This window comes from Lytechinus pictus, chromosome 17 (assembly GCF_037042905.1).
Source record: "Lytechinus pictus isolate F3 Inbred chromosome 17, Lp3.0, whole genome shotgun sequence".
NCBI lineage: Eukaryota > Metazoa > Echinodermata > Echinoidea > Temnopleuroida > Toxopneustidae > Lytechinus > Lytechinus pictus.
In genome coordinates, this window is record NC_087261.1 from 15585106 (window position 1) to 15598060 (window position 12955).

General features: G+C 37.5%; 1 protein-coding gene across 2 annotated transcripts; it reads right to left on the reverse strand.

Annotated features, from left to right (window-relative positions):
* Positions 1 to 253: 253 nt before the first annotated feature.
* Positions 254 to 12575, reverse strand: LOC129279861 (uncharacterized). Of its 2 annotated transcripts, none has more exons than XM_054915924.2 (9): positions 11621 to 12575; positions 11064 to 11196; positions 9439 to 9675; positions 9098 to 9181; positions 6664 to 6933; positions 5975 to 6166; positions 4904 to 5035; positions 3829 to 3910; positions 254 to 3199 (listed from the first exon to the last, which is right to left on the reverse strand). In XM_054915924.2, exons 2-9 carry the CDS (start codon positions 11122 to 11124, stop codon positions 2086 to 2088), a joined length of 2172 nt encoding a protein of 723 aa, XP_054771899.2. In that variant the 5' UTR covers positions 11125 to 11196; positions 11621 to 12575; the 3' UTR covers positions 254 to 2085. The 2 variants fall into 2 exon arrangements, with proteins under 2 accessions (XP_054771899.2, XP_063968117.1); XM_064112047.1 differs by having other exon boundaries at positions 1113 to 3199; positions 11625 to 11762.
* Between the last annotated feature and the right edge of the window lie 380 nt (positions 12576 to 12955).

The window sequence follows — 12955 nt, forward strand, 5'->3', positions numbered from 1 at the left end:
GCAACCTCCACCCCCACCCCCAGTCTATCTACTGCGGTGTAATATTGGACAATGAGAAAAAGGTTTATATAGCAATCCCTCGATTCGCAAATAGTAGATAAAAATAGTAACAATTATGGGAACGGACATGAAATAGTAGAACCGTTGAATTTAGAGCCCATCTAAACCGGTTGGGTGACACAATTACCTTCCCCTTTTCCTCCTACAGGAAAGGACTGATGACTGGTTTCTCAATCATATTCTTTTTTTTTCTCATAAAATTTGTATAGTTACAGTTACCATGGTTACAAAAACATCAACATTGATTTCCATTTTAGGACGCCTATCATGGCCACTGTTTGTATCGTGTGTAGATGAGTAGAGTATTACAATAATATCATCATCTGATCATCGAAATGACAAATGTAAAATACTGTTGGGATTTTTAAATATTATTATCGTATCTGTACTTCCTTTCACTACAAAGGGTTCGTAGGCAATTAATTGCATTTTATGAAAACTTGTGTTCGAACCATCGGGAAGAAAACGATGCTTAAGGGATAGGAGACCTTCATTATTTTCTACAGAATGGTTTCATCAAATAATGCAAATTTGCTTATACCCATTTTATGATAAAGAGTTTTGAATTCTTAATCATTAAAGGATTCTGGTAATAATCGCGTTAACTTTACTGAAATCAATCGTCACTTCTTCAACATGGATCAATCCCTTACCCAAGTGACGTACAAATAGGGGCGGCCTTGGGCCATTGACCTCCAAAAGTGTTTAAAACTAAGAAAAAATCAAAAGAAAGATATTATTTTTTTTAATTAGTCAAAATCTATTACGAAATTTGCTCGTTTTTGAAAATTTGGCCAAATGTGCCATATTATGTCTGGCCAATCAAAGTGGCTCCTTTTTTACCCCTACCCCTCGTCCCTTTGTTCTCCCTGTAGCTTCTCCTAACTATTCTCTCTCTCTCACACGTACACACCCACACCCTTCACACACCATGTAGCACACAAACAAACACATTTTAACTCCTGCTGCTTCGGTCTTGTTCTTCCTCTCCCGTAAATTCCTATATTCCTTTTTTTTTCCTTCCCAATTTTTCATTTTTTTTCCTTATTTTTGGCACACCAATACGATGCAAATAACCATGAAATGTTTTATTAGTATTCACCTGCTCTCCGTTTTATCATTACGCTATAATCAGTATTGTACACAAAATGATTCAACCCCAGGTAAACCCACAGACTCGCCCCTAAAATTACCGCCGAAATTAAATCATGTCTGACTCGAGTTTCACTCGATATCCTATAACAACAATTAGACTGACCTGTCTGGCTTGTCAAAAGGTGCATTGCATACTCATTAGAAATACATCCGAATTGTCATAAGTTGTGTCGTGTTATTACTCACGGCTTCTTGTTATTGCACTGAAAACAGAGTATTTTTGTGTACTTGTATTCATACCATTGCGCTATTTTTAAATACTTGGCCGAGTCAACTTTTGCATCCCTCTCCAAAACAGCAAAAAGGCATGTGAAAGAAAATGTGACATTTCCGGTAACATTGTAAATCGAATTGATGGCTACCAATTACATATTCTTAGACATCAAATTATTGTTGTTGTTACTGTTATTATTATCGTTGTTATCATCATCTACAATTATCAGTAATTATCAACCTTCGAAGCCCTGTAGATTTTACTCCCCCAGGAGCTGGATAGCTCCGAAGATGGCAAGGGCTGCAAGGTTGGACGTGTAATCGAGTTTAAGAGAGAATAGCAATATGAATCATCTGTTATTCACTTTTATTTGAAAGCGGTTCTAATTGAAATTCAGATTTGAGGAGAGGGTGAAGCATAAATAGTTTCATTTTTATGTTACAACCAACTCTTTGTTAGGCTGAAAATTTCCCTTTAAGCAAGACCATTAATCCAGACTTAAATCTCTCTAAATAACTTTCCAAAACGTACAGCGTTCGAGCAGAAATAAATGATGGACCTTCAAGTGGCTAAAATACACAAAGAAACATTGTTCTGCCATTTAGGAAACGGCCATTCCAGGGCTTTTTACCTCGCCCCTTTTCGAGTATTGGATCTTAAGAATTGTCTTTAACCAAACTGTCTACAAGACCAGGTGTGCATGGCTTGTAAAGCGGATTTTCTATCATATTTTCTGGCACTTCACATGCTGAATGAAATTCAGCATTAATGTAAAAAGAGCTTTGAACTGATAACGATCCGTCGTCGTGTTCGAAGCTCGGTGATCGTCCGTTTGGCTCACCCGTCGACCTCCGTCTTTTTGGTTCATAGTTCGCATACACGGGAGACTTTTGTGTCGCTTCAGACTCCGAGTTATTCCTGAGCCGTGTCTTTAGATTTGGCACGGTCAGCTTTTGTTTGATCCCAGTTGAGTCGGTCAATTCTTCCTCTAATGGCTTGTACAGGGTATTTTCGATGAGGTTCTTTCGAATTTCCTGAAACTCACTGTTGGCATATTTAGGAGTCTCTGGACACTGTGGCTCATTCTGAGAGGTTGCCCTATGCAGGTCTTGTGCAGCGATCTCACCTTCTCGACCCTCAACGCGTGCAGAGCTGGTGCCACCAACAGATTGGTCTTCAACACGTCCGAATTTGGTTTCTTTGAGAACATTCGTTGCCGAAGCAACATGGTTCGCCTTGTTTTTCACATTTCTCGGAGCAGCGCGGGGAGGTTTCTTAGCAAATCGTCCCGCTGGAGCTCGAGGCTTGGCTTCAGGTTTTTGCGTCGGACATTCGCGCTTATCAGTAAGATCATTCGGGACAGCGTTTTCAAGAACAAAATAAAAACTTTTGTCCCCGTTATGCTGTCCAGTTTCATCAAGGTTTTCACCTCGAACCAGTGGTGGGGACACTCCGTTGTCGTCGACAACGTCATTCATCGTGTCATAATCCGATGTTGGACTGATGACATCCTCGCGAGGAAGTGTAACGTCTGCATACAGGTGTATACTTGGTAGCGCTCTTGGCATGCTTGGAGGTAATCTGTTGTCAATGTTTCTTTGAACGTTCCCTGGGACAACTGCATGACCGTTTGTCGTAGAGGGCGCCAGCTCAGTTTCATCTTCTATCACGTTTGATTGTTCGATCTCATAGACATTTTCAGCCGAGTCCGATTTTTGGTTTAACGATTCTGGATGGAATTCCGAAGCCCTTTCTTTTGCCTTTCGTTTCCTATTGGCAGAAAAAAACACGATGTATCATGATATACCATGTATAATGAACACTAGAAGTATTGTCACAGCTATCAGATATCTGTACACAAACAGCAACATGAATCAAACCCGTACAATACCATTTAATCGGTTATTTAAAGACAGTTGGCAACACCAATAAGGACCTGCATCTGTACTTCTGACCATCAGGACAGTGACACTACTGCTCACTTAATGATTTTTCAAAAGCACATAAAGTGAAATTAATTCCGTTATGTTATTGGCAAAATATTAAACATTTTAGATAGGTGTTAGAAAAGCACCATGATACTGTCATAAATTCTTAATAACTTTTGATTTAAGTACGTGATAAAAGGAAAACTATCCTATATTTTGATAGATGGGGTATACTTCTGATGGATATAGGCCTTCATATTACTGGGGTATTCCAAACTTGCTGATATTCGAATTTGTGGATATTCAGTATCATGGCATTGCATGTAGGCCTATTATCAAATTTTATTTTTAAACCGTTCCGTTTATGAGAAAGAAATAGTATGGAAAGAAAAAATAATTCTTTCAAGAATGTTGCCTACATGGTATCAGGTAAATGAATCAATAAATGTGAAAATCTGTAGCTGTACTCACTTTTTCAAGCAATACAACACAGCTAAGATGACAAACGCGACCATACTCATAATAAGAACAACCGCGATTCCTGCTATTGCTCCTGTAAAGCAACAGACATAAACTGAAAATTTATGTATGACCCAAAAATCATGATAGCATATGATCGATTTTATAGAATTAATGTGAACGGAACAGTGACTTCTGAAATAGAAGAGATTCATAATTTTATTAAAATATATTGTTCGGCATCGCTGAAGCGATAAATATCACCTCTCTGATTCCTATACTGTATTAGTGATATATTTTTTAAATGATCATCTTTGTCATATTTGCATATTAATGTTGATATTCATGCCAATATTGTTCTAAAATTAAATACGAACTACAAAACACTATCGTCCACAAAGACAACTACTTCATTGCATTTATGAATATGCCGGACTACATCACTTTAAATAACATTTAGAATATCAACAGACTATATTTCCGATTTTCACCGCAGCTGCCTGTTCTCTTACAATGGGGAAAAATGGTGCACTTTACAACATGCTTAAATCATTTATAACATTAAAAACAAAATCAATTCTGTCTGGCATGATACCAGGCATTTCAGGGGGAAAAAGAGTTATATGCCTGCTTTAAATGTATTTTAATTTTTCATGATTCATTTTTCATAAGCTTTTTTCTGTTTCCTTTTCATTCTTTTATTCTCGATAAAAAACATGACTTTTGACAGATTTGTGCATTAAGCGTTATAGATGATAATAGTCAACTAGAAAAAAAGTTATAACCATACGAAGTTTAGGAAACAGAGGATTTTAAAACACATCCTTTAAAACAGGATTGGTCTGAGTCATGGGGAACGAATGAAATAGGGGAATGAGACAGAAAGAGATAAAGTAAAGGGAGAGAGAGAAAGAGATGGAAAGAGACCGAAAATTATAGATGGTGGGTATGGAAATGATGTAAGAGGCATGTATAAGAAAGGAAGGAACTCAGAGAGTTAGAGTCAATGAGAGAGAGAGATTTCAAAGACAAGTAGAATAGGAGAGAGGAGTAAGAAAAGGCGGTGTTCAAGAAACCATTTACTTACCAGATGACAACGGCTGGCCATTTTGACGAGCTGTTGGAACCTGAGGTGACGTCATCGGAGCGATTGTGACGTCAGGTATGGTAGTAGTCGTATCCATTTTATCGAAACCGGGTAATGTCACAGCTGATATGACTACCATGGTGATAAATAAAAAAAATATTGAATATAACAGATTCCTTTGAATTTCCATATTACGAGATAGACCCACGCTTTATTTTCAAACTGACTTTTAGTAGCAAAAGTATTTTACATAACAAGCTCGAAAGTTTAATTTTCCATGACGTTTTGAGATGTGGAATACGCTATAATATCGAGGCCCCATAATATCAATATTGTGATTAATCATACATTGGGCATAACAGCTGATGCATTAAAATGGCTAGCGCCTCCAAAGCCCCCCCCCCCCCCCAAAAAAAAAAAAAAAAAAAAAAATTATAATGATAATTAATCAATTAATAAAAATAACAAAATTAAATATAAAAATAAAACATTATAATAAATGAATAAACAGGTTAATATATAAATGAATATAAAAAAATATAAAAAAATATCGTTTTTAATCTAGTTTAGTCTAGCTTATTTTTATTTCCAAATATATATATATATATATATATACCAACCGACCATATTTACTTTGTTTCTTGAGGAAATATGGTCCATATCGCGGGTACGGAACATCCGTTTCTTACAGACCCTCGATCTCAAACCGACCGTCATATTTGCTCTTTTACAGGAAAAAAACCCTTATTTTCGGTATTAGTCGTGAGAACGAGAACCAGTAAGGACCAACTGTTTCTTGCGTTAGCGCGTTTTTCCTCGTTCTATGTTATTATTCCAAGTTGACCAACATTAATGGCTAGGGTCATTGCCAAATTTGAAAATCCGTATACAGGTCTAATTTATGATATTCTTTAAGTCATATCTTTTAAGAATAATTGCGATGGATTGCAGTGACTGTGAATGTCGAGAGCTTGCCGGAAAAAAAACCTCCGAGCAAACCGACAGATAAACTGACATTTTAGTTAAAATATTCCTAACAGAAATTTAAAAAAAAGTTCGAAGGTAGCCTACCACATTCTGGTACGGTTCCATTCCATTTGACGTCATGAGGGGAATTCCCTAGCACGCATTGCAAGATGGGATGGCCCATGAGCACGTGATCTTCATGGCACGAGAATTCCACCGTTGTTCCAAACTCGAAGTCGTCTCCTGTTCGGTTGCCGTTTTGAGGAACACCTGGATCTTCACATACACCAAGGGTGGCTAAGTTTTATGTTTAGACAAGTAGACGGATAAAGCAATTTAGTGATGTAACACTCAAATTTGTATAAGAGATGGATTAATTATTAGAAAGATTATCATCCATTAGAAAATACCTCGTGTCAGAAAGGCCTACCCCCACCACTTCGACGCGCCGAGTGACTATAATTCCTTTTAACCAAATTTCTCAGACTAGAACCACGAACAAGAATCGATCATCAAAACGCAACATACGACGGAGAGGTTTAAATCACACCGTTCTATTTTTATAAAGACTACCCACATTGCATCGCGGATCAGTGAGTTTGACCGCGGAAAAGAAATCTTCCATTGGCCATATCAAGTTACCGCGATATATCATGATCATAATCAGAAAACCATTATCGAATAATCAACATTTTTCAATATCGCATAATGAGTTGTAATGTTTATATACTTATAGCCGGCATATGAATATTTTTAAAACAGAATAAAATCTAAGTTTCATCCTAAGAACTCACTGTCAAACACGGAAAAGCGCGAATTCGTAGGATTTCCGCAGAGCTGCGTTGCATCGCCTTTGCAGTTTGTATTACAGTAGAAGTCCGGAAACTGGGTGAAGAAATAAAACCGTTCGGTGTTTCCGCATCTGCATGATGATCCCGACATTCCAGCATAGCGGTAGTCTAAGGCCTTGCAGTGGGCTATGCAGGCATCGTTCGAGTTATCAAGGATAGTCCAGGCTCGTGATCCGATGGTGAGTATGGAGAAGCAACCGAGGAAACTGGGAACTGGAACAAAAGTGGTACATTGCTTCATAAAATGGGAACAGAACCTCAAGAAGACTGAAATAAAAACTTAAATCGAAGCCGGAAAGGGGTGTCAATCCCCTTTTTACGCGAATTTTCCGCCGCTGTGTTTTTTTTTTTTTTTGTGCGTGCGTGTGGGGGTGGGTGTGTGTGACCGCGCTCCCCATTAACTTTTCACTTTCAATTCACACACCTATTGAGAGACCAAAATACGCGCGGATACGCGGATCCGAAATTACGCTACATTTACTAAGTGCATGCCATATTCGACATTGCAGCAACGTCAGCCTAATAGTGTGTATAGGTCCTAAAATGACTGCAAAAATGGGTTTCTCTCCTTTTGTCTCACCTGCATAGCAGAGTGAGACTATAGGCGCCGCTTTTCCGACGGCGACGGCGGCGGCGTCAACACCAAATCTGAACCTGAGGTTAAGTTTTTGAAATGACAGCATAACTTAGAAAGTATATGGACCTAGTTCATGAAACTTGGCCATAAGGTTAATCAAGTATTACTGAACATCCTGCCTGAGTTTCATGTCACATGACCAAGTTCAAAGGTCATTTAGGGTCAATGAACTTAGACCATGTTGGGGGAATCAACATCAAAATCTTAACCTAAGGTTAAGTTTTTTAAATGACAGCATAACTTAGAAAGTATATGGACCTAGTTCATGAAACTTATACATAAGGTTAATCAAGTATCACTGAACATCCTGCATGAGTTTCACGTCACATGACCAAGGTCAAAGGTCATTTAGGGTCAATAACTTTGGCCGAATTGGGGGTATCTGTTGAATTACCATCATAACTTTGAAAGTTTATGGATCTGATTCATGAAACTTGGACATAATAGTAATCAAGTATTACTGAACATCCTGTGCAAGTTTCAGGTCACATGATCAAGGTCAAAGGTCATTTAGGGTCAATGAACTTTGGCCAAATTGGGGTATTTGTTGAATTACAGCCATAAATTTGAAAGAGTGTTGGTCTAGTTCATAAAACTTGGACATAATAGTAATCAAGTATCACTGTACATCCTGTGCGAGTTTCAGGTCACATGATCAAGGTCAAAGGTCATGAAAGGTCAAAGAACTTTGGCCACGTTGGGGGTATTTGTTGAATTGCCATCATATCTCTATAAGTGTATTGGTCTAGTTCATAAAACGTGGAAATAAGAGTAACCAAGTATCACTGAACATCTTGTGCGAGTTATAGTAGTTTTCAAAATCAGCACTGCTGCTATATTGAATCGCGTGATGCAGGTGAGACGGCCAGAGGCATTCCACTTGTTTCATAAAGATATTATTGTTGCTATCATTAACTGAAATCATTAAATTTAGCATGACTTAGATATGATTATGCTTCAAAAGTATTGAAATATAAATCTGGCAAAAAAATTAAAAAAGGTAAAAATAAGAATGAAATATTCATCAGACATTTAATAAACATCATAAATTTATTTGGAAAACCGATTTTTTTTCTTCAAACACAATAATTACAAATGCTGCAAAAAATATTTAAACCAAGGTAATATCAATAGCAGTTTAGGAAAATTAAACATTAGACCAACATGTATGATATATGCACGAATCAGAATAATTAATCCAATCCAACAGAAACTTCATATAGCGCCTTTTCATTCCGGTTACAAAGCGCTTCACACAAACTACTCCATGTTTGGGCCACTAAAGCAGTCCAATATAAAAATTCAATCCTATCATATAGAAAATTAACAATACATTATTTTACGTTGCATCGCTACCCTCGCGCTATCAGCGTTCGAGATGTCACGAAATACTCTTATGCCCACTTCCACAAAAAAAAAATGGGTACAAATACAATGTTAAGCTTCATGATTATGAACACCAATTAAGTTTAACCGATACGTAGATTTATTTGACCTTTTATTTATTTCCGTTTTATTTCAGCAGGGTAGCCCTTTCAGTTACAAAACTGCTCTACCAAGGGGCCCTGCACAATAAAAAAACAAATACATATAAATAACAATTTACACACATATTCTGCTTACTGCAAAAGTATCCCCAATAACTTTAAAACAATGACGAGTGTGGATTGGCCAATCATCGGTCATTTCAGCAAACTGTTGTTTACCGTATCCCAAAAGGAGTAATGAAACTATACTCACACATGCACTTCACTCCTGCATCATTTGCATGATCACACGAAAGAGAAGGAGCAGCTGACGGGCATTCGTCGATCGTGGAATGGGCTGAAAAGTGAGTGACATTGAGAAAACATTGTCAAACATTGACATTTGAAATTAGTTTTATGTAAGACAAGATGAAATTGTTAGGCTACTCCTTTTTTTTAAATCGGGCTACGAAAAGAAACCCCTGATCATTACTTTATCTAGGCCAAGTTTAAAGGAAAAAAGTATTTGTATCCGTCAGAAATATATATACCGACTGAAAGGAAACCCTTCTATGATTATATATTGAATGGGATCATAGAAAGTACATTACTTACACGAAGTGCACGCAACATTTTCGAGTAGAACTGGCAGAGCCGGATTACCACCGAACCGGTCACCAAGGGTAGAGAAAGTTGCTGCCGGATAACCGATTTGTTTGCATACGACCGCAGCGTCATGATAGTCCCAGCCATTATCGCAGATCGTGCCCCAACCTCTGCCATCACCAAGATTGACCTCGACGCGGCCATCGCTGGGAAATGCTCCACCAACAAGACGGAGGTGAGACGTTGCTGCATTTCACAAGGATATGATGTATGATATTTTACAGTGTTTAAAATATAGAGCATAATCATTGGATAAAGAAGGAACATTCATAACTGCATCCATTGTAGGCCTACACAACAGTTATGTGAATTGTTACTTATTAAATATCACATTTTCACACTATTTTACAAAAATAAATACAGTTTCCTCTGCTTATTCAATATTTGAAAATTTTCAACCTGTTCAGTTTAAAGCGCGAAATAACCCGCCAAATATATACCACATACGCCTATTGAGACAGTTCCAATATTTTTATGCCAGATCTGTAGAGCATGAAGTCATACTAATTTATATTTGTTTGTATAATATGTATATACCTATACACAAAAGTATGCATGTATTATATTGGCCTAATTCTTTTTATTTTTTTGGCATTTTGGTATTTTGCTATGAGTCATGGGGAAAAATGATAGAAATGATTTAAAATCTAGTTGATGTAGAACAACAGCGATTATGCAAGTAGAATTTGCCATGAATGACACTTCCATTATTGTGGGACAGAAGTGACACCCCGCCCCTCGCTTGTCAATTTTCAAATAAAAGGGAAAAAAGAGGAAAAGAGTGAAGAACAAATTAAAAACACATATATTTTTTATATATAACTGCTTCGCCACCTCTACCAAAATGACCTGACGTCGCCCGGGCACAGATTAAATGACATGGGTTTAAGAGACAATGTAACAAAATATGCAATAATAGTTGTAGAGAAGTCTCCAATTAAGGGTCCAGAAATGGGAGAGATTAGTCAAATCAGAAGACAAAAATAGAAGATTACCTCTTTTCATCGAAAAAAAAGATGAAATAATATAAAGGGAGGATGGGTATTTCAGTCGCTCAACACCATTCAGGGAGAGTAGGCTGGGGTTAGGGGAGGAGGCAGGCCGCGCTTCATGGGCTTGGATGGGATGGGGGGGGGGGATTGGGGTGGGAGGGTGTCTGTTTCTTAAATAATCATTTGGTTTCATTTGATTCCACTGGGTCGCTCTATTAAAAGTCATTTTATGTTATTTTTTTTATATTTTTTGGACAAGGCATTTACCTAGTTCCAGATGATTTAAATGTTATGTTTTGTAATTTTTGTACAATTTTCTGTATTATGAATAATTATTTGGTTTTTGTAAACGGTGTTTTTGTTGATATTGGAACATTTTTGTTACATTTTGCAATGTATTATTAGCTGTATGATTTTGAACTGAATAATTTTAATAAGTATTATTACAAAACAAAAAAAATACACCCTGTTGACAGTGAACTGTTCTGTCGTGCCAAATATGGTGTTTTCTTTTTTGTAGAATAAGTTCAATAAAGTAGGGATGGACATAGTGATTACGTAATTGAGTGGAAAGCGATCTACCTTGTGCATTGCAGCATAGCAGGCCGATGACCAAAGAGAAAAGACAAATTACGTAACTCATCTGGACCTGGTCCCGTTTTCAACGGATGACGGAATCGGAAGCAGTGAGCCGGAGCCCCGAAAGGACCTCTCCCTGTTTGGGGAAAAAACACAAAAATAGCACGTAGAAAATCTACGAGAACGTGGATATGTAAAAACCAAAGGATATGGAAGACAACACGTTAGAATAGTAAGTGCCCTCTCCTAATTGTTTCATATTTCTAGCTGTAATTTGACGTTTACTATATTCGTCATACACATGTAGCTAAAATAGCAAATTTTAAAACACACACAGTCAACATAAATGTCACAATTTCCCGATTTTCAATTAAAATAAATTACTGTTCAAAAGTACGAGATACTTGAAGCCTGTGAGATATATATGTATGTTAGTTGGTTATTCCTTTGTTGACATGGCTTTGGGTAGGCTATGTGATGAATCTTGTTTTCATGCAACTTTGAATGTGATTTAATTTATAACAATTTATAACACTAAGTAAGTAATAATGAACACTCACCGACCGTTTTAAGTGAATTCGATATGTTGACGAAAAGAAGAAGGCCGGGCCAATATTATGTGATCACTGTCCTCCGGAATAGATAATCACTTTCGATCTCGCTTTTCGATGCTTTACAACATTAGTCCAATTAAATACACGTAAACCAGAGCTATCTGCAAGCCTAGCAATAAGTTTCAAACACGCTTAATCTAAAATGAGACATCGGTCGAAGATACAACACAAAAGAGTTGAAGTTCTTGAACCACGTCAGGAATGCATCTCCATGTGGATAACTAATTTTATTTTAATAAATAATCTATAATCGAGCCATAAACCTTATCCAGCAACGTTGCGTCATCGCGCAAACTTGGTAAACATTGCAGCAGCATCAAAATGAAATGTCCATCCTCCGAAGTGGCGTCTCTATTATCTCGTCAACTTGGTTTACGTGTTATTTTCATCTATGATATTCATGACGCTAGTAAATCTAGGCTATTTCAATCCTAGTGCCTAATTAATCTCACCGAAACCTTTAAATTTTCCAATAAGGAGGAGTTCCCGACTGGTGTCTATTCTACGGTAGAACAGATTAGCGTTGAATAGATCCCAAACTGGTATTTTATGTGAACGGATACATAATAAAGGCCTGTTGAGGGCACATAAAAATCCTTATAGAGCGGATGAAGCGTAAAATCACCACCTCAACTGGCATCCACCCGATCCGTATACCAAAGCCAGGGAAGGAGAAGAACTCATGCGCAAAATGACGTCACAAAAGAGAGGCTCGAAGTTCAAGGTCTCATACTGCGCCAAGGATTGAAAACAATACCGGCTCAGCTTGTCCAAATAACCTCGCATGACGTCACTGATACTTGATGAGATCACAATTTCACTCCATTTTATATAATAACTGTGAAAGTGCCGATATGTTATTTAGATCTTGACAGAATTGAGTTTTTGCAACTACAGTGGGGCGGATTCACGAATGACAAATGGACAGCTAGGAGGTCTGTCGAAAATAGGAACCGGAACAAATTTGTTCTAGGTTTCGGAGCTGACGAAAAATTGCAAATATGCCGTTTGTCCAGAATTCAAGACAAAACGACAGTTTTTTTTAACCCACCTATTACAAGGATTCATTGGTTGTGCTTGCCATGTAGGGCATTTGACAATACATTTTCATTGGCCCACCCGTTTGAGCAATTTTTTTCTTTCAATTATCATCCCTGCTTGCGTACAGATAGGGAGTGGGCGTGAGGGCTACGCCCCCCCCCCCCCCCGAATAAAAATTAGTTCCTATAGACTAAGAAATAAAAATAAAAGGAAAGAGAAAGAAACAAAAAGGGGTAGATA

Excerpts from the sequence above, each read along its gene's own strand:
- LOC129279861 (XM_054915924.2), bottom strand. The coding sequence starts at position 11,124 with ATGAGTTACGTAATTTGTCTTTTCTCTTTGGTCATCGGCCTGCTATGC. Across the intron at positions 9,676-11,063 it reads GCTATGCTGCAATGCACAAG|CAACGTCTCACCTCCGTCTT; the intron begins GTAGATCGCTTT and ends TGTGAAATGCAG. Across the intron at positions 3,200-3,828 it reads GTGTTGTATTGCTTGAAAAA|GAAACGAAAGGCAAAAGAAA; the intron begins GTGAGTACAGCT and ends TTCTGCCAATAG.